Source organism: Neltuma alba, unplaced genomic scaffold (genome assembly GCF_004799145.2).
Source record: "Neltuma alba isolate B1F8T4 unplaced genomic scaffold, ASM479914v2 tig00011348_pilon, whole genome shotgun sequence".
NCBI classification, from domain to species: domain Eukaryota; kingdom Viridiplantae; phylum Streptophyta; class Magnoliopsida; order Fabales; family Fabaceae; genus Neltuma; species Neltuma alba.
In genome coordinates, this window is record NW_021636048.1 from 470,898 (window position 1) to 494,324 (window position 23,427).

Below are 23,427 nucleotides of genomic sequence, written 5' to 3' on the forward strand. Positions count from 1 at the left end.
TGACGTCCTCAGCATTTTTATCCAGATTTGATACTCTAACAAATGCCATTTGCTTTGTCAAGGTGTCTTGCACTAGCCCACTCAAAGCTTCCTTAATTCTTTTAGCTCTTGCTCTTGTGATTGGTCCAGTTGGGATTTGCAATGGATCATTGGAAGTTGAAGAGTTAGTTTGCTGTATCGTATCATCAATGAAATGATCTATCATCAAGTCACCTGAAACTTCTATTTTCACATAATGTGATTGACCAAAGTTTTCCTGGCTCTTCTAAAATAAGTTTTTCAATGTTATTTTATCAATCATCATATATTTTGTAACTACTCTGTATAAATCTTTGTTAAACTTTTATCGATCAATTTCTCTCATACTTAGCCTTACCGATAACTTATTCGATCAAACAATTTTCAATCACTTGTTCGATCATTGTACAAGTTCATTTCATAACAAGCTTTTCATGATGATTTTAAAATCTCTCATACTTTTGTCTTTAAGCTTTTCTCATCCTTCTTTTTACACATAATTCTCTTTGAAAGGATTCAGAGGCATACATGATCTTAAAGCTTTATTCTTGCAAAATCTTTTTCATAGGTCATTGTAGTCATATCTCACCAGTTGTCAATCACATATTCGATCATCTGTTGATCCACAATTTAATCGATAAATATACATGTCTGTTTCAAGCTTTTTCTCTGTGTTTAATCGATAACTTGATGATTAATTGTTCATTGATCAAGTATGTACAGGTTATATTTAAAGTATTTGATGATTGATTCATTGTACTTCTAAATATTATATGAATATCAATGATCATCATTTGTCTAGTTATCTTTACAAATTTCCTTTTGAAAGAGGACTTATTTGTTTCTGAGGTTGTTGCAGATTACAAAGCTCAATGGTCACAAAGCCTTCAACCTACCATGTCAGAAACATTAATGGCGAACTATTGTTACAACTGCCGAACACACACAACCAAACTTACAACGGCTAGAAGCTCTTTAGTCTAACGGTTAATCAAACCTCTCCAACTATAAAAGGCACGAAGGGCATTGAAGGAAGTATTGAATACGCGAGTTACCTTCCGTTGAAATATTTACTGTTACATTCAATACTTTGTTTTCATCGAGCTTCAATGTTTATTACTCATTTATTCTGTGAGAGAGCATGATACATCTACTTTACTCATTTTCTGAGAGTAACTCAAGAGTGTGGACTGTTGAGAGAGATTATAACCATATGTGTAGTAAGGGGGAGTGATTGAGAAAATCAATTACTATACTGAGGTGCCAAGAGCCTATTTAATCTTGGGATCATAATGGAACTCTCTGAGGTGTTCTGAGCACTAGATGTAGGTCAGGCGGTTAAGACCGAACTAGTATAAATTTTGTGTCTTTGCTCTATCGTGAAAGCCTTCTAACTCAGCCTTCTCTGTTTTATTTACTTTACTATTTCAATACATTAAAATCTTTTATAGCTCACCCAATTCACCCCCATCTTGGGTAAAGCTGCCACTAACAACATAAATATATGTGTGTAAAGAAAGGAAAGTAGGAACAAAGCATCTAAAAAAGGTACTAACTTGAGATAACTTTAGGAAAGTGAGTACCTTGTAAAAAAAGAACTCAAATTAGGCAAGTAGTATGAAAAAGAAAGGAAAAGGAATAGGAAACAAAAGAAAGAAGAAAACCTAGAGAAAGAAAGAAACTAGTATGAAAAGGAAACGAATTCAAAATAGGAAACTAGATAAAAGAAAGAAAAGTAGAAATAGGAAAGTAGAAGTCTTACCACCTAAGCATAAAGATTTAGGAAATTACTTGTGACTTGCAATGGAAGCACTCTCAAATTAGGAAACTTGCCTTTATTTTGCAATATTCAAAACCTACAACTCTTCGCCCTTATTTTTTGAATTTTTCTCTTTTTTTGGTTCACCTTTTTTGTTCAACACAACATCACCTTTTTTCCCTTTTTTCCTCTAATGGAGGGATAAACAAAGTCACTTAAAAAACACACAATGGGTGGAAGCAAAGACAAGAAACAAAGTGGATGGAACAAGAAGGAATGAAGAACTGAGATAGAATATGAAGGATGGAATAAATAGAAAACAGAAGTAATAAGGAAAAAAAAAGGATAGAACTTGAAATCTATCAAACCTTAGCTTTAATATCACTTGATATGAGGGGGTTACGGACCGGCTAGAATCAAGTATAGGATGAAATGAGACCCCAAAAAACGGAAAACGGATGATCGAGGTAGGAACTTAAGAAAACCTGTCTCTTACAACCTTAACCATGAAGACACCACAAGATTGATCACTACCTTGATACTATCTCGTATTCTCACGAGAATACGAGGATGCAAGCAAGGTTCACACAAAGAGAAATAAAATTCTCATATTATTCAAAAAATCATCTCATCCTGAAAAGAGTACATATTGAATTATTTATAGACTAAGACTCTTGAAAACTCCTAAAATGAAAACCCTAATTGATAACCTAAGCCCTAAAAGTCCAATATAAGTTTTCAGAGCCTAAAACACTAACTAAATAAAATGCATAAAAAATAGACGCCAAAATACAACAAAATTAGGAAAATCAAAAGACTTTCTAGAATACTCTAACTTGCTAGTCAAGATAGAATAATCTAGATTACACACTACTTAGTAGGATCCCTTCATTAATGAGAAGGATCTTATTTGATTCTCTAGTAATTAATGCAATACAAAATAAGTAAGTCTTTGCCTTTAGGAAGCAATCAATACAAAATAGAAAACTATAAAACAAGAAACTAACTAAAACAAATAGAATCCTATTTAATGTCATGTAAGATCACTCTTGATGCTTCTTGAATCTTCTCGGACCTTCCAAATAGATTTTCATAATTGCTATTCACGTCCATAAGCATGTATGGGCCTTTTAGACATCTATTTGGGCTTGAATATGGTTGAATCACGTTCTAGAACTCCTATGGTCCATAACACAATGTATTTGGACCCCAATTTAAAAGATTATAGCTCTAATAGACTCCTCCAAGTACATATAATTGTGTTGGGCCTTTAATTACACAGGAATTGGCTTCAAATCTCCCTTTGGGCTCTTATAATGCGCTCTTGTATTTCTCAAGGTCCAGGTGTTCATACTCTGATGACTTATATGCCATGGTGGTTTTTGGAGTGGCCTTCTATATGTCATGTTAAGCTTTGTATGTATCCATGTCATCATCTAGGGAATGATCCATGTCCTCCTTCATGTAAGTATTCTCGAGCTATAAATCCCTTGAACACTCTGGAGGGCTTGTTGGGCTTTTAACTGAAGGAGTGTTATTTGGGCTTCATGTTCTTTATATTCAACGCCTCCTGGTATGCTATCATTGCCTCTTTCCAAAAAGTTGCATCTTGAGAGTTCATAGCCCCCTCAAATGTTTTGGGATTATTTTCTAAATTAAAACAAATAGATGAACAATTTTCAATTTCTTCCCTTGACCCTTGAACAAGAAACATGAAGAAATTTGAACAGTAAGTTTTTGCTTTTCTAGCTCTTTTACTTCTTCTAAGTTCTATTTCTTCTAAATTATCACCACTAAATACATTCTCCTCTTAATTTGTTTTCTCATTGGAATGAGAAATACCCTTGGGTTTAAGGATTGAGTTAAACCTTTCTTCTTGAAACAGTAGTCTTGATTCAATAACTTTATTAACAGGTATGAATCATTTGGTTCAATAACCAAAAACTGATATGCCTTACTATTTTCAGCATATCCAAAAAAGATACATTCAACTCCTATTTCACCTAATTTCTTCCTTTTGGGTTCTGGAACTTTAACTATTGCTCTATATCCCTAAACTCTAAAATAATTGAGATTGGGCTTTCTTTTCTTCCATAATTCATATGAGGTTATCTTGTTCCTTTTATTACGAACTCTATTTGATATATGACATGCAATTAGCAATGCTTCATCCCAATATCCATTAGACAAACCAGAGTAAGATAACATGGCATTTACCATTTCAACTAAAACCCTATTTTTTCTTTCAGCTATACCATTTTGTTGTAGGGAATAAGGGGTAGTTATTTGATGTATCATCCCAATGGACTCAATATTTTAGATCAAAATATTCTCCTCCTCTACCAGTCCTTAAATATTTAATAAAGTTTCACATTGGAGCTCTATTTCAGTTTTAAAGATCTTAAATTTGTCCAAGACTTCATCTTTTGAGTGCAATCAATAGACATAATAGTATCTAGTGCAATCATCAATGCAAGTCACAAAATACTTTTTACCACCCAAAGCAGGTTAACCATGCAAATCACAAATATCATAATAAATCAATTCTAATATTTTAGAACTTTTTTCTACTCTAGGAAAGGGTTTCCTTCTTATTTTAGTCAACATACAAGTAGTACAAGAGTCATAATTGATAGCAGCCTTTGGGATCAATTCAAGTTTCATCATATTCATTTTGCCAAAATTAACATGGCCTAAACGATAATGCCCTAAATCACAAGAGTCAACAATATAAGAAAAAATGTAAATACTATCATTAACTTTAGTAACATTACATTTAAACATGTTGTCACAAAAATAACCCTAGCCCACAAATATTTCACCCTTAGTGAGAACAAACTTGTCTCCCTGAAAATACAGACTTAAACCAAAACTTATTAAGTAATGAAAATTAAATTTGTCCTAACTTCGAGTACATAATAGACATATCTTAAAGTAAGAGTTTTCCTAGAAGTGAATTCAATTTTCAGGGTCCCTTTGCCCTTGACGTGGATAGTTAAACCATTTCCCATATAAAGTACATCCCCGTCTTCCTCCTTCAATGTTTTGAAGAAGTTTTTGTTTTTGCACACATGACGTGTGGCACTAGGGCTACATATGGGCAGGGCTGGGTAGGGCAGAAACCTTTGCCTGGTACCCAGCCCGAAAAATGAACGGGCTGAAAAATACAACCCATTGCCTATGAAAAGTCCTAGTAAGTTTGGGCTAGGCAAATTCGGGCTAGACAGGGCGGGCTTCCATGCCCAGTAAATTAATATACTATATTAATTGACTAATTATTTATATTCCCCTAAATAATCTAATGCAACTTTATATTAAAATGGCAACTTAGCCTTAATTTAGTTATTACTAATTAATATAGTATGAAACTATATTTTATAGTAGCTAAGAGGAGTGAACTCTATGACAAACAAAAATGTTGTTAGTATATTTTATTAAACTTAATTACTTTCCTAGTTTCTAAAATTTCTTAAGCAAATATGAATTTTTTTCCCCATAACTCCCAAATACTCATAGGAGGATGGATCAATTATACAAATTACCAATGGTCATAATATTTGCATTAGAAAAGAAAATAGTGATACAAATCAAAGTAAATGATAACATGTTTAACTCTCAAAATTGTTTGAGAAATAAACAAGTATAATGAATAATGAATATTCAGGAGAAAAATATGAGATGAATGAAATATATATAATAGAATTATATATATTTCTGCAGGCAGGGCTGAATGGGCAAGGCAGCATATCGTGCCTAATGCCCAGAACTGCCCGACAATTTACTCGACCTGAACATGCCCAATATTTCTTTCGGGACATTTTTTTTAAGGATGGGCTGGGCTTTTTTTTTGCGGGCTTAGGCGAGCATTGCGAGCAACCAGGCTCTATGAACACCCCTATGTAGCACGAGAGTCCACCCACCATGATTCATCATTATGAACTAGGTGGATCTTAGAAATTACTGCCACAAAATTGTCTTCTTTTGCAGATGGCTTGTTGTTTTTCTCTTTCTGCTTTTTAAAGAAATGACCGTCTTTCTTGAAATGACCACCTTTTTCACAAAAGAAGCAATTACCTTTCTTTTTCTTATTCCTGTGACCATCATGTGTTTGGAGTTTGTCTTTATCCTTCCCTTTTTTCTTTGAGATCTTATTGGATTATCCTTTCTCCACCACATGTACCTTTTCTTGAGCATTGGCTTCCTTCTTAGCATCTTGCTTTCTATGTTCCTCTTCTAAACAAAAATAATTTCCCAATTGTTTAAGAGAGATATCTTCCTTTTTATGTTTGAGACTCCTTTTGAAGTCTTTCCATGAAGGAGGGAGTTATATCTATGATTAAAGAGACAATAATGGACTCATCTATATGTGTTTTATGTTGATTGAAATTATTCAAGATATGTTCAAGTTCATGCAGTTGCTCTATGATAGACGTTCCATAACCATCTTATAACTATTAAAACGAATGACAAGAAATTTTTTACTTTTAGTATCCTCTTGCATGTACCTTGCCTTAAGTTTGTCCCAAACATCCTTTGCAAAGGTTGTATCTTGATAAACATCAAAGAGAGCACCGTAGAGTTTGTTGAGGATATGTCCAGTGCAGATATAGTCATCATTCTCCCACTTTTATCTCTCTCTAATTTCAGCAATGGTTCCATCCTCTTTCTCTTGAGGCTCAAGAGTGGTGATAACATAGGCCACATTTAAAGTTATAACAAGAAATTTTATCTTCCTCTGTCATCTCAAAAAGTTGCCTCATTCAAATCCCTCCAACTTCACAAAATATATAGTCAACTCCTTTAAAATATAGGAATAAGTGGGGACGAATTAAGCCTAAAGGAAAGTACTGCTCGTGCCTCGAAGACATCAGGTACCACTTTCTTCTTCATCTCTTCTTCTTGTACTCTCCAAAGAACTATTCCCAACACTTTCCTTTAGACTTAATTCACCCCAACCTATTCCTATCTTTTAAGGTGCAAGTTGGGTTGGCCGTTAAATTTTCTTTAGGATGTATGAAGATCCTTGAATATAGATTGCACTTCCAAGATTCAAATGAAGACAACAATGGCCTTTACAAAGTAATAATTTGACTCTAACTCTACATGCAATCAAAGACAAAGGCAATTGAAAAAGCCTTTGTAGGGCCTCTTCAAAGAAACTAAAATTAACCTAGGTCAATTCACAAAGGAGCCTTTTTATATCTTAATTCCCAACTAATACACTTTTATCAAATTAACAAATTAAAGGTGCAAGGAAATGAACATCTATTTATTTTATTTCTAATTTTCCAAATGCAGAATATAAATCTTTGTAATTTTCAGATGTATTTAAATGAGATGTTGTGAGGTGAAGAAATGATAGAATATCAACTATGAATAAAGCGTTCCCCAGGAAGTATTACTTTGCCTTCACAGTCTAGCTATGAGTATACAGTTTGACTCGACCAAAGTCCTCAAGAGAATTGAAGCACTGTCTAATTCTACTACAACTGAATCCCTATAGCCACTCAACTGAGATGGGATTATAGAAATTCGATGATAGGATTCTCGTTTGGTAGAGAATAATAGCACGGCAATACTGAATTCTCTGAAGCAATTGCAACCACATCTTACTTTGAACAATAATCAGATTAATGTCAAAGGCTAACTTAACTCGATTTAGTAATCAAGATCAATCTTACTCTTAATCCAAGAATACAACTATTCAAGTGAACCATTGCAAACAGAATCACCATCCTATTAAACTCTTAATCAGATTCACACACTCTACAGATATAAAACTCAATGTCAAAATCCACAACTATATTCTGAATGAATACAACTAAACCATTTGAATATAGAATTGGATTAGAGTAAGTGAATCAGAGAAAAATCCCTATTTGATGTAAAAACCAAGGAAGGTTAACCTCCCATCGTCGCAAAAACTCCACTTAAGCTCCACAAGATAATCAGCCATCTAATCAAAGATGAAGAAGAATGACGGTGAATGACGGTAGTCACGTAGGGTTCGAAGGGGAAAGATGAGATAGAGAGAATGGGGATTCAGTGGGTGGAGAGAATAAAAGATGATGGAAGGCAATGGAGATGCCAAAGGAATACGGAGAAAATAGTAACGGTGTGGGTGAAGGAAAATGACGGACTGGTGATGATCTCCCCTGATGTAGAAGTGAATCTCTGATAGTGAAGTATATTAGACGGAGAGTTCGAAGCTCTCCTGATCCGAAATCTGAATCTATCAAAACGTACAGCATCTACTGGTCCCCTCTAGTCATTTTACAAATTCCATTCTGCCATTACTTTGGTCCTTAGATGTAATTTCTGAAATCTTCATTAAATATGTAATAATTCCCATAAAATGATGTAATACCCAATATCCCAAAATAGACAGTAATTAGTACAATTTAACTCATAAAAGATAATAAAATCTCCAAATAATCACATATAAAACATAGTAAAATATGGGTTTATCAACAATGAATTTGGTCTTTGTATTTGTGTTATGACTTGTTCTTTTGTCGCCAAATAAAGTAATGGTGAGGGGTTTATATATACCATAAAATGATGGTTTGAAGAAATACCTTTTAGAATAAATAAAAGTCACAACCATATATTAGTTTATGAATCAAAATAATAAATAAAATATATTTAATATGTAGGGTCTTTTAGTATTGTTACTTCTTACATAATCATTCATATAAATATATTAATTCATATGAAGACTTTTCAAAATCACGTCTTTTCATTTTAAAAATATTCCAACAATAACAAGTGGTTCCAATTACTTCTATTTGATGTATAAAATGGTCTAAAAGTAATGTGTGACATGATGTAAATAATAGGTAACAACAATCCAAAGTGGATCAATGAAAAGAAATTGAGATGCTTCAACTTTTACAAAAATTGGGTAAGAACTTTAGGGAGAAGCAAAGAATAAAGCAAGAGTTTTAAGATCTTTTACCGTAATTCCAATTCTTTCCTATAAATAAGAAGCCCATCTTTCTTCGCTTACACTAGGCACTTTGAAAAATGATTATAAACAAGAAATCCATCTTTCTTCGATTACACCAGGCCCTTCTCCCACACTCTCTTCAGTCCATCTATGAATCTAGTTCTTCTTACATGATCTTCATTACCGGTGTGGATTCATATACAGTTATATAAGTAGTTTTATCTAGTAAAAAAGTAATGAAAAGCTTCAAATTTAGCCATTCAATAAAAATGTTTTATAATAAGACTTACAGGTATGAATTCATCGAGATGTGTGCCTCCTATGAGAGAGCTATTCTGAAAGTTACAAGAAAGATCTTCAAGCTTATAACCTTCAGATTCATGGCTCTGTTTATCTTTGTTTCTTGAACAAAAAATAGACGCGTGGCTCATGGAGCAGATACTTCTCTTTCTAAATTTTGTCCTTTGGGCCATCGATCAATTAGAGATTAAGTAATCCAACAATGTTCATGTTATATTACAGCTATATGAACTCCACTGTTTGTACAAATCCAAAAGACAACGATAATTATTGATGTGACAACGAGAATGAAGCTTAAAGAATGCGATTAGTTTAACTCAAACCACTAATCACGATAAAAGATGCATAGAAAAAGCATTAAAGCAAATTTGATCTTCAACAAGCCAGCTGAGGAGCACATTGCAGAATGAGACCGTAATAGGGTAGAGATTTATGAATGGGTATGAAATTGAGTTGGCACTTGGCCTCTCAAGTTATCACAACCGTATAGAAAAAGTGAGGTGGTGATGCTGATGCATATTGAGAAGCACTGATTTCGCGAAGAAGGCTTTTTCTTTTTTTCCCAATTAAAATCACGTCCTTTGGCCAAAAAAAAAATTTAAAATCACTTCCAGTCTCTGTGTCATGTCACCAAAATAAACAGCATTAGTGACGCATAAGCAGACTTAGCACCGTTAACTTTAGATTTGTACTTATGAAACTATAGGAACTAACGTTATAAGCAGAATAAAATTTAAAGAACCAAAACTTAAAACTACAGGGATCAAAATTAAAATAAGAACAAACTATAAGAACCAAACATTATATTAGCTTTTTTGAAAAAAGAAATTAAAAAAGAACGTTCAAGCGCAACGGCTTCTTTTGCCGTCATTTCAATATTTCAAATGGGTCCAATAACCCTAACCTGGCATGATGCATATCCAACATCCATATTTGTCTCTTATAAATTTTAAAAGTATGAGATTTTCCCTCGTTAGAACTCTCAATTCCTTTTCACGTTTGCTCAGTTTTCACCTTGGCTATTCAAGGTCATTCCCCCAGCCACGTAAAAGCCAAAAAAAAAATTTAGAATATCTACTACATCTTCAATCAAACTCCACGAATTCCAAGATTATGTCCCTAAATCCCATTCTAAAGCGAAGATGAGCAAATAGGCAGAAGAAAAAACTGTCACGGCAAGCATGATGCGATTCGAAGTAACAAAACGAAGCCGGAGGCATATGACAGTAACCGGGCCAAAGGACTTCAAATCAAATTTGTGTACAAGTATCCAAGTCTCTTTCAAAGTGTAATCCATTACTTTCTTCTTTCATATTTGATTTACAAGTTGCTATGTGCTAAATTTTACAAAAGAATCTCGCGTATCAATGAAACTGGAATGACAATATTGACTTGTTCTTGTGGCAAGCTGCTAACCTTGAGAGGGCTGAAAAATTGAACTCGTATTTAAAGTATCAACTATCAACTAACAAATTAGAGGCGTCAAAACAAGGATGAACCGTGATGTGGTGCCAGAGTCTCACTTTCAACTTAGCTTCTGTGAAACTGGCTGCTACAGCCTATAGCCTCTTTCAACAATCTCTTCCTCAAGGGCAACCAAGAAACTTGAGGTTTGATGACAACCTTCAGTCTCTCCTGGCAGAGTTAATTTCCATTTGCAGTGATCACATCCAAACTGTTTTCCGGTCTACTTTGAAACAGAGTCTTCCGATTACTAATTTCATTCCTGAACATGTACATATCCATAAGTCAAAAACAAGGAATAGAACAGATATTGTAGATAGAATCAAAGTGTCAGATGATATGTAAAACCTGAGACAGTTCCAAAGCGAGTCATAATGAAGAAGAGCAACAATTCTTTGTTTCTTCGGTCTGCCAAAATCTCCACCCCGTTGAACCACTGGCAATTGCTTAATACCCTTGGCTTCCATCAAATCCTTGGCCATAGCCAAGGTGGTATCAGGGTAACAGGTTAGAAGTCCACGCTCTTTTCCACGATAGCTAATCCCTCGAGTACAGGCAGAAGAAACAAGACATGTACTTGCCTGCCAATTTTTCAAGTTGGCTTATCATACAGTAAATAGATATAAGGGAGCTTAGCCAGTATAGTTAAAAACAAGAGTTTATAGAATAAACTGTGACGTGATTATTCCATCCTAGTAAATATTCGATATCTAAAATTTGTTTGTAGCACTTCTAATTTTACCATATGAAATAAAGTGAATTAGATTGATTCAGTCATGGTTCCAAAAATTACTCTGAAAATCCTGCAGATGCATAAGAAACTCTTTATCCCGCTTTTTTCTAGCAGTGTGTTTTTGGGGAGAGTTTTAACCCCATATCACGCTGCTGACAAATAAACACAGAAGCAACAGATATGTTGCTTCTGCATCTTGTTGCCTGGAGAGGTGATGGCCACCCCAGTCATACTATAGATTCCATGAATTTAACAAAAAACAAATAGGTATTGGTACTTTCTACATACATCGAAAAGCCCTGAATCACTCTTAGAAGTATCACTAGTCTTCTTGGACAGAAACCTTTTGATGTCACCATATGTCAATATTCCTTCTAGAAAATGTTCATCATCAACCACCAGGACACTATTCTGCTGGCCATCATCCATTAACTTGGTTGCTTCTCTCAGTGTCATAGCCAGAGAAGCTTTCAAATAGTTTTTTGACATGGCCAGGGATACCTGATCAATGAAAGCAACGATATATTGAGGTTATGAAAGGATCAGATTAATAAATGCCAGAAATCAAGATCAAAGTTCAGTAACATGCTGCTGATTCGAGAACAGAATAGCTATGATATTAATATTTAAGAAGAAAGAGGAATGTATTCTCAACCTTAAGATTTTCCAGAAGAAGTTCCTCATCAATAGCCTCGTGATCACCAGCATTTCCAACAACAGAGAGTTCTAAACCATCTCCATTGGTTTGTCTCCAGTTCCCTCCATCATTATCTTCAGCTGCAAGGGAAGAATATCCTCTTGCTAAGCTTCTTGAATCAGGTACATCATTCTCCTTCGATTGGTTTGTCACTGAAGGAACCCATATTGCCAACCCAACAGCACCCTGAGAGTAGGGTTGACAAATACAAAAAGAGAAATTCAACATAAAACCAGCCTTCAGAGATTTTTTCCATCAAACAAAATTGGAAATTCTACTCAAACCCCATCCTCAACAGAAGTGTTGAATTGAGAACTTTGAAAGAAAGAAAGCAACTTAGTTGAGGTTTAAGCTACAAGTTATGGTTGTTTAGGAAACCCGATGCATTACATGTACCAAATATTTTAGATAAAAGCAAGAATGCCACACCGCTAAATAATATGTTGTATGCACAACAATATAAAATACTAAAGAATAGTTACCATGAGAGGAAGTAATATTCTATAATCTTTTGTCAGCTCAAAAAGAAGTAGAACTGAAGTTAAAGGTACTGAGCAAACTGATGCTAGTGTAGCGGCCATTCCAACCTGCAATAGAAGTTAAATAATTGTTGCATGAGCTTGCAGTAGTCGAATATATATATATATATATATATATATATATAAACCTAATCAGACTTGAACTGAGCAATTCACAAGAGTCATCTTACCAGTGCATAAGCCTGGGGTGGGCAACAAATGGGACTGGTGAATTAGACTCTGATTGTATAATTTGGTAAGGCAAAGAAATCCATTCATCATTTAGTAATCTTGTATCTCACGAAAGAAATAATATTTCTATGCAGTATCAACACTTAAATATTGTCTAGTGATAATTACTGCTTGACCTCAAGAAACTTTTGGTGGAAAGCACAAAAAACCAACTACAAGGCACTCAAATGTCATGGAGGTCGTAGGTTAAAATCCAGAAAACAGCCTCTTTGCTTACAAGGCAAAGGGCTGCATGCATCTATCCCTCCCCCCAGGAGCATTGTTCATTGGGTCTCCCTTTTTTTATAAACTATAAAACAACCCCAACAATCTAAGGACACATTCAAGAGAGAAGCTGTTCAGAAAGGTCAAGAATTACCATATTTCTTCTAATTTTAATATCTTTAATTGAAGTTATTGAGTGACCAGACTATGAAATTACATTCTAGGAAAAGTAAATTTAAGGTTCACTAAGAAATGTAAAATTCCTTAGAAGTTGAATATCTCATAATAATTCCTTTTTACAAAGGTGTCAAATACTATCATGCCAGGTTTGACAATATTAAAATTTCAGTAATCTGGCCACATCTTAATTTCAACAATATTAATACCAAATCAGTTTAAGGAAGAGGAAACTGATTAAAATGGTATTTTTCCTTATATGTTTGAGTTCCGTTTTCATACTAATAATAAATAATAAAAATTCATGGCATACAGCAAAGGTAAATGAAAACACCTGCAGCAGATTTCAAATCATAAGCAGGCACTGTAAAAGCTGAATGGGTTCCAAGTAAAACATTTGATACAGTCGATGAGATGACAGAAGCCAATATAATCATGGCAGTTGTAAACGGGGGAGAATTCTCTGCACGGAGAGGCCTTAACACCGTTTCAATAGCAAAGAAACAACCAGCAACTGCTGCATTGAAGCCTGGACACACGGAAAAAATTGAATAAATAAGAGCTAACTTATCCAACATTTGCAAAAGAAAGAAAATTTGGACACGATTCAATGAATTTATCCACAAACAATGATGAGGAAAAAAAGGGTTTAACGGTTTCCCAGTCTAAACTTTATTTAACCTCCCAACCCAAAACTACCTATCTTCAAATTTGAAAATTTTAGATTTTATATGGTTCACCTTCTTTTCTTCACTATCTCGAACATTAATTATATCATTAATTTAATCTAAATTTCTCAACTTGACTCGTACTCATTTGCTTCTTACTCCCCATCTAATTCTTTCTTCTTTCTCTTTTTCTTACTTAGCAGTATTGTTTCTCTAAATTGATTTATGATTGACCTCTCTTTCTTCATTATCTCTAACATTAATTATCAGACAACTGGTTAAGAATACCTTTTTTCAAATTTTATTAGCTAAAAGATATCTGAATTTGAGTAAGTGCAACTCTTTTTCAACTGTACACAACATATCTTTAGCTATGTGCAAATGACTTCTATTTTGAAGTCCTGTGTTCATAGTTGAAGATAGGTTGCATGCAACTTACTAAAAAAAAAAAAAAAATGCACTTGCTGAAGATGAGTTCGCCAACTCACTTTGGCCAATAAAATTTTCAAACACGTACCTTTAACCAAATTTCCCTTAATTATACTAATTTCCACTACTCGTTTCACTCTAATTTTCTCATCTCAACTTGTATTATCCAAAAAAATTATAAAATAGGTCCCTTAGCCCTCTATTTATAGGCCATTAATCCACATCACTCCTAGCCCCCTCTAGCTAACCCACAACTAACTTCTCTTCTGAATTACAGTTATATATCAATACCCCTCTCCAAAAAGACCCTTGCTCTCAAGAGTCAAGTAACACAAAGAAATGTTACAAACCAGAACCAAAGAGCATCGTGATTAATTCTCCCTTAAACCAATTCTGAACCAAAATTCTTGTAGGATAACATGAAGGAATAAGGCCCACCGTTGCAACAGCCCATCATCAAGGATACCCATAGGCATTGTAAAATCCAATTGCAATGGTCTTGGGCTCTTTTCTTTACTGCCACATTCAGAGGCCATGTAACTTTTTTGCAGTTATATATCAAATTCTTCCTTCTTTCTTTTTCTTACTTTGCAGTAATGTTTCTCTACAGTAATTTCTTCCAAAATTTGCAGTGTATTCCTTATAAACATCCTCGAATTTGTCTTTCTCAAATATGATGAGAATAGAAGTCTAACAAAGCCACAGGCTATGGAAGGATTATTCAATCACCAGAACAGCTCCACCGCAATGGAGGATTACAGAAATAACTAGCAAAACGATTCCATTCTGCACATTTGAGAGGCACAGAACTCTCCTACACAACGCTCAGCTTTTCCATGCCTACCCCCGTAACCCACCCAGCAAATATACTCACCCCTTTCCATAACTAACTCTTAGAAATACCCAAACTAACCCTTGTCACATAAAAAACACTACGCATCAGAATTGGGCTTCTTCCTCTGCCTAACATATCTCAAGTTGGGCCCGTGCTAAACAAAGTCCTTGTTAGGTAAAACCACAATTGGCTACAATATGTATACGTTTCTCCATATTTGTGCATCCCTTTCCTATTCATCATAAACATGTGGGCAAGCCCCTCTCCTCTCAAAAAAGAAAAGAAAGGCCGGGGTTGGGAGGGGGGACCCAGAGGGATCTCAACAAAATTTATAAAAGCATGTCGACTGGAAGATTGGAAAGAAAAAAGGTAAATGGTTCTACATTAAATATTTTGGTTAGGAGGCCTAAAGACAATATTTTCACTCACAGGCTTATTAAGGTTATGCTAAGGATTCACTAAGGGCTTATCAGGTAAATAAATTTTGTGGACGGATCTAAATTATAATCACATAATTACAATCTTTTACTTTGTCTTATTTGGTGCGTGCTGCTAACTCTTGAAATGCTACTGGATGGATTGGTCTTCTCCTAAATCAGAAATATGTGAAATGAGTTTGCAAAATCATCTGCGATAAGAACTTACGTAAGCTTTTGAACAAAAAAAGAGCTCACAGAAGCTTGATTTTGGATGGCTGAGTCTTTGGGTACTCGTGACATCTTATTCACTGTGCCTTTTCGTAGAAAGCCCATATTTATTCAGAATGGGCTTTCCTTTCATCTGGAAGTTATAGTTTAGCATCATATAAATACATGGTTATATTTATTTTTGCAGATTATGATAAACTGACTTTCTATTTTATTTCATCTTTAACAAAAACATATATAAATGCACATCAAACAGGTCACTATCTAGTTTTGCATTGTTAAAATGAGTTCCAAATGGGCATAAAAATTTAAACATAAAAAGCATAAACGAATTATCACGGGCCAACAAGATTTGATTCAAATTTAATTATCACGATTTTATTAGCATTTATTTGGATTTTAAATTGATTTAAGATTTGGATATTATTATATTATTAGGAGGATTTAGATGGAACGTTTTATTAATATTTGAATTAGATATATGAAGATTTGAGTTAGATATTATGTATTATTAAGATTTCCCATGACTTATAAATTTTTTTTTTTTTTATTGAGCTTAGGATATCCACTATTGATAGCAATGACTAATCCCTCCGCACTGTAAACTTCCCAAAAGGGCTTTAGTGCTGGCCACAAAACCCCCTCTATACGCATTGCCAGGGTTCAAACCCTAAACTAGATACTTAAAAAAGGGAAAATTGCAAATAAAGACCCTCCAATATATAAAATAGCTATCAGGGACCCTGAATTTGGAAAATAGCTTCAAAGGACCCGGTCCCAAATTGCAAATATGAAATGATGGTAGAATGTCTAAAATGCCCTCTGCTTTTCTCTCTTTCTTCCTCTCCAGATCATCTTCTTCCCGACCTTGCCTCCTCATTTTCCTCTCTCTCTTCGTTCTCTCTTTCCTCTCCAAGTTTCCTTCCCTCTCCTCACTCTTTTCCCCAAGTATATGGAACTCACAATGTCTTTCGGTGGTCCTCTCCTCATTGTCATCCCTGTCACTTTCTTCTTATCTTGCTTACCTGCTCTTTCATTAACAACGAAGCATCTTCCATCATTCTCTCTGTTGCTGTGGAAGGAGAGGAGAGTCGGGAGAGTCGGGAGTTTGAGGAAGTGACAAGTTGACAAGTTCTGATACCCAGTTCACGACAAGTTCAGTAATGCGAATAACAAGTTTAGTAAGGCGAATAACAACTTCTGATAAGCAATTCATAGAAATTCGAGTTTCTCTGTTAAAATGACAGCATTTTCAAATTTCTTTAGCAGATGACAAGTTCTGATACACAATTCATGACAAGTTCAGTAAGGCGAATGACAAGTTTAGTAAGGCGAATGACAACTTCTGATAAGCAATTCATAGAAATTTGAGTTTCTGTGTTAAAATGACAGGTTCCCAGTAGGTTTTCATACTTTTTCCTGTTAAAATGACTGGATTTCCACATTGATTTATCAAATGATAGGTTTACAATAGAAAATGACAAGTTTTCATAAGATTTTTATGCTTTTTTTTGCTGGAATTAAATTTGCACATTTCTGACAGCAACAACTTCTAATAAATACGAAATGACAAGTTCAAAATGAAAAATGACAAGTTAAGTATAGCAAATGACAAGTTCCCACAGTGTTTTCATACATTTTCATACTTTTTCTGCTAGAATTACAATTTGCACATTTCTGACAGCACCCACTTCTGATAATTGCAAACAAGCTCTAAATTGTGGAAATCAAGTATGATGATGTATTTCGGTGGAAAAATCGATCAAGTGTGGTATGTGAGGAACAAACGAGCCCTAAATACACAGTGCTAAACGAATAAAGTTCTCGCTTTATATGTAGAATTTGATGGTTTATTGTTCATATGATATGACAATTTATATTTGGGATTTCATGGTTGAGGATGCACTTGTGAGTGGATATGATCATCGTAGTGCATTTGCCACTGGTGTTGATATGAGCATGCTTCTTGAGGGGCTTATGAGAGTTCTGGTGCTATAGTTTTATACATTAGGAGGAAATGAGAGGTGAAGTTGATGATGAAAGATGTTAATCAGAAGTGGTTGCTGTCAGAAATCTGAACATTGTTATTTCAGTAGAGAAATTTACATTTGTATGAAAACGTGATGGGAACTTGTCATTTTACATACTTAATTTGTCATTCGCTATTGTGGACTTGTCATTTATTGTTTATCAAAAGTGATTGCTATCAGCAGTGTGTGCAAATTGTAATCCCACCAGAAAAATATGAAAATGAAAACATTATGAAAACTAGAATTTGTCACTTGCCATACTTAACTTGTCATTTTCCATTATGAACTTGTCATTTCGTGTTTATCAGAAGTGGGTGCTGTCAGACATGTGCAAATTGTAATTCTAGCAGAAAAAGTATGAAAATGTATGAAAATATTGTGGGAAGTTGTCATTTGCTATACTTAACTTGTCATTTTTCATTCTGAACTTGTCATTTCGTATTTATCAGAAGTTATTGCTGTCAGAAATGTGCAAATTGTAATTCCAGCAAAAAAAAGCATAAAAATCTTATGAAAACTTGTCATTTTCTATTGTAAACCTATCATTTGATAAATCAATGTGGAAATCCAGTCATTTTAACAGGAAAAAGTATGAAAACCTACTGGGAACCTATCATTTTAACATAGAAACTCAAATTTCTATGAATTGCTTATCAAAAGTTGTCATTCGCCTTACTAAACTTGTCATTCGCCTTACTGAACTTGTCATGAATTGTGTATCAGAACTTGTCATCTGCTAAAGAAATCTGAAAATGCTGTCATTTTAACAGAGAAACTCGAATTCTATGAATTGCTTATCAGAAGTTGTTATTCGCCTTGCTAAACTTGTTATTCGCATTACTGAACTTGTCGTGAACTGGGTATCAGAACTTGTCAACTTGTTATTTTCAACAACTTATCAAACTCGTTATTTTCAATTACGAACACAAGCTAAAATCAAAATAGAAATGAAGAATAAAATCCAGATTTATTGAGCGTTGTCTCAGCACCAAGCAATCACCACACACATTGCAAGCAAACATTACAAGCATTGCAAATGACTGTCACTCTCCCTCAAACTCCCGTCCCGACTCTCCTCTCCTTCCACAGCAACAGAGAGAATGAGGAAGAGGCTTCATTGTTGACGAAAGAGCAGGTAAGCAAGATAAAGAAAGTGACGGGGATGACAATGAAGAGAGGACCACCGAAAGACATTGTGAGTTCCATATACTTGGGGAAAAGAGTGAGGAGAGGGAAGGAAACTTGGAGAGGAAAGAGAGAACGAAGAGAAAGAGGAAAATGAGGAGGCAAGGTCAGGAAGAAGATGATCTGGAGAGGAAGAAAGAGAGAAAAACAAAGGGTATTTTGGACATTCTACCATCATTTCATATTTGCAATTTGGGACCGGGTCCTTTGAAGCTATTTTCCAAATTCAGGGTCCCTGATAGCTATTTTATATATTGGAGGGTCTTTATTTGCAATTTCCCCCTTAAAAACTCAGCTGTGCTGGTCTCGTGGTTGACTTCTTATAAATACTAGTGATCAATCTTTTCTATTATGTTTCAAAAGTATCAAATTATTCAATAATTCAAGTTTTTCTTTTCTATTCTTCTCTCTTTATCTTTCTTCTCTAAAATATTCTCCTCACCTTTCTTTTCTGCAATTCCTTATCACGAAACAAGCTAGATGTAGCATAAACTTCCAGTTCATAGAAAAATAACCATAGAATAAAGAAGAGAAGAGGATTTTTTTTCTTTTTCTCCCCCCCCCCCCCAAAGTTAGACAGCTCATTTCACAAAATCATATAACAACTCGAGTTGAAACAATAAGTTTTCACCCATGGTATTATCATTCCAACCAACAGTGACTTGGGCACAAAATATATAAATGCATACTTGTGGAATCACCTATGAATAGTTTGAATGAGGATTAAAGGACCAGTGAATGAAATGGACAATAATAACACCGTGTATCGCAAAATTAGTGGGACAAGAAAACCTGGTTACCTGAAGAAATCCCAGCTGCTGCTCCTGCTGCAAACGAGGGCTATCATTCTTTTCTCTGTTATTTTCCATCATTAAGGAGAATCCATTGGCACAAGACTTTCCGATGTCTACGCTGGGGCCTTCAGGACCCAAAGAACCACCAGTACCCAAAGTAACTGCAGCAGCTGAATGGCCTTTATTGTAGGGGAAAAACCAGCAAGCAAATCAAAACCCTGTGTTTGAGAAGAACTGGACTGCTTGATTTGATCCATAATTTCGAGTAAACCGTGCATCAAGCCAACAATGACTCCACCAGTCACAGGAATCAAAAGAATTCGATGCCACGTATCAGACAATCTCTGCAATCGAAGCCAAGCAGCGCCCTCAGTTGGAGTACCAGCCCAGGCCCATTCATGAATGAGATGCACTCCTTTGTTAAAAGCGGCGACGCAGAGACCTGTGGCGAGACCAAGAAGACAGCCAATGAGAAGTAATGCCCATTCGGGAGGAGCACTGTCGCCTAGAGCATCGTCAGAATCGACATGAAGATCCAACACATGATGATGATGTGAGTGGGGGTGAGAATCATCTCTTCTTTCTCTATTTTCCCTTTGATCTCGCTTGACGCTGTGCCTGCGACCAGAGAACTCCCTATCCAATTTCTTCAGAAAACCCTTCAATGGCGAACCCCCTCCTCCTCGATCTTGAACTTCAACGTCGCCTTTTCTCTCTTCTGCAGTTTTACCGTTGAATGCCGATTCCCCCAACAGCCGACTCTGATCATCGTCCTCTCTCCTCCCAACATTGGAGATCGTTGAATCCCCAAACAGATTTTATTGTAAATAAAATCAAAATCTGGGATCTTTCCGCACGATGTGCTTGAAGCACTTCTTCATGACTCCGATAGATCTCATATGACTTGCATTTCTTAACTTCAACAATGGAAATCAAGCCCCAAGTTTCATCCGCCTTCACGTCTTTCTCTCGATCGCTTTCCTCCCACAACTGCCTTCTACGCTCTTCTACTTCCGGAGTTTTTTTTTCCAATGACCAAAAAGACCATTGGAAATTACAAAATTGCAAATAAGATATACTTACAAAAATATTATGATATTTATATTTATAAGTCAATTATCAAAACTTTAACCGTAATTATAAAATTTTGTTTGTAGATTATAGACAAGACTTTATAATTAGGATCTAAGATAATAATAAATATTAATTTGAGATTTAGTAATTTTTAAAATTTTTATTATTATTGTTTAAAAAAAATCAAAATCATTTAAACACAATAAAAGCTTAATGGTAATGGCAGTATAAAGGAAAAACCAAAATGCGAGTCCTTATTCTTCTATCCCATTTTTAACGGAGTCCTCCAAGTTATTTTCCTTTTTATTAGCCCCTAATTAGTTCAGTCGTCTAATTTGGCAATCTTTTTGTTTAAGAAACGTTAGACAGGCTAAACGTCGTTGAAGAGTCTAATGTGGTGAACAAGGGATCAAACGTGGCAACCGATCTTCTTCCACCACCGCGGAACACATGCGCCTTGGCGGCCGCATTCTAAAAGATATGCGCGACGAAATCAAAGACAAAGTCACAATTTCAAGGACCGTATTCTCTTTCGCTGCCTATGAGACCTCTTAGTGGATGAGTGAATCAAATTTGATTGAACTGGGAGAATTAGAGGCAATCAAATACCAATGACCTAAGTGGCTACTTCGGGCAAGCAGGGCTTCCGGGAAATCATGGCCTCTTGAAGATAAATGAGACTTCAACCATACATCTTCTGTGAGTGTTCGACGAGTAAGTTTCAGATTATTGTGATCCATGTACTGCAGCAAGATGATATACCTTTCACAATTACTAGTCTTCTTGTTATGGTGGATAGCATGAAGCACTTGAATAAGATTTTTAATCTAAACTCCTCCTTTATGAGTGTGGGGCGGGTTCTATTTATTCAGAGAGAGTTAAATGGCATTCCATTGGCATAATAATAGTGTTCATTATGCTAATAAAGTTATTTCTTCTATTTTTTATTTCCTTCTTAAACATTATCATTGAATTTGAATCCAGATGAATGATGTTGGATTTCTGAGCTTGAATCCGTCTTTGATGGGCTAGATTATTTAATTAGATATTAAAAGAATATTCTAATCAAATATCCAAACAAAACTGCGATATGTTTGACTTGGTCAAACAATATGAATTAAATCTAATTGGTTATGGTATAAATTAAATTAATTAAGATATAAATCAAATTAATTTATATTCCAGACTAAATATATATTAAACATATATATTTAGAATTAATTGATATTAATTCCAAATTTAAATTCAAATTCATAATCTTATCAATTAAGAGATATTTTAATTTGAATTCAAATTCAAATAGATGATTCAGTGGATTTTTTGCCTTCTCAAAATACCCCTAGCCAAAGCTATAATAGAATAAGCAGCCCAAAAAGCCAAAGGCCCTAAAGCCTAAATAAGGCTGCCAGGGTCGCCCTAAAAGGCTAGTTGAAGCGGCCAAAAGGGTCTTTAAAGCCCACATACTTTAAAATTTATTTAATTATTAAGCCCAGCCCTTGGACATGCGGGCTCAGGGCTTAAAAGGGCTGGCCCTTTTATGTTCTTTTTTAAAATTTAAATTCTTTTTAATTATTTTAAAATAAAAAAAAAATAAAACAAAACTTCTAAGAATTTTATTCAAGATTTTTATTAATTATAAATATAAAATAAATTAGTGGTGTATAGAAAAAAAAAATAAATGTCAATAAACTATTATCCAAAATTTAAAAAAATCAAAATCTAACAAAACACGAAAAACAAAAGATAAAATCTAGCAGTTAAAGATTAACAATATCAACATAATTATTATCTTTATCATCATCTTCATCAGTATCATCAAGATCAGCTATTTGATTGTTCTTTACTACAAGTGAGTTCTTCTTTAGTGATAAAAATATTAAGGTTTTTGTCTTCATTTACCTTATCTAAAATAAAACTATGCAGTAATTATAAGTACAAATAAGAGCCTGAACATTTCTTCGAATAAGAAAGTTTTACACTTTGTTAAGATATATAAACTGATGGTAAAAGAAGATCTACTAGCTATTATAGTGATTAAAATGTTAAGAATATCAGCTACCATTCTTGAAAGAATTGAAAATTGATTTTAATTATTCTTCCACAAATCGAAGACACATCTAATTCTTTTCAATTATCTAACTTGAGTATTAATTCTTCTAAGTATTTTTCTAATTTAAACTTATTCATAAAAGACTAATATATAACTTTATAAATATTTGATAATAAAAAAAAAATAGGCGGGCTTAAAAGGGCTAGCCCTTGGCCCTAAAGGGTTGGCCCTTTTATTTTTGAGCCTATAGGGCTAGCCTTTTTAAGTCCAGTTTCCTTTAAATCAAAATCACCTAAAATACAAGCCCGGCCCTCTACTTAAAAGGGTTAAAAGGGTTGGCCCGATGGACTCAACCCGTTTTGACGGCTCTAGCTATAAATAGATGCCTCCATCTATCAGTTCAGCTCAACGTAATAGTTAAGTTTTCCTACTCTCTTCTCTTTCTCTCTCTCTCTCTAATATTTTCTCTTGTGTGGTGCTCTACTATGCCACTTAGGTTTAGGCTTTAATAGTCTAAACTTTGCGTAAGCATCGGTCGATCAAGTCATGAAGTTTCGGAGGAATAAGCCGGATTTGAACATGAATCTAACCCTGTATGCACTTTGTTTTATATTTAATATTTCCAACATTAGCATCAAAGTCCC

At 34.6% G+C, this 23,427-nt stretch overlaps 1 protein-coding gene across 1 annotated transcript; it reads right to left on the bottom strand.

The window, feature by feature from the left end:
- Nucleotides 1-10,245: 10,245 nt before the first annotated feature.
- LOC114712353 (chloride channel protein CLC-f) lies at nt 10,246-20,477 on the bottom strand (the record flags this gene model as incomplete). The annotated part of the gene is given in 11 exon segments (XM_028896873.1): nt 10,246-10,752; nt 10,839-11,071; nt 11,512-11,724; nt 11,879-12,106; nt 12,403-12,507; nt 12,630-12,663; nt 13,096-13,099; nt 13,385-13,600; nt 19,666-19,702; nt 19,705-19,827; nt 19,830-20,477. Coding segments are annotated over 11 exon segments (1,923 nt in total), but the record flags the coding sequence as incomplete, so codon positions are not given.
- Nucleotides 20,478-23,427: the final 2,950 nt, after the last annotated feature.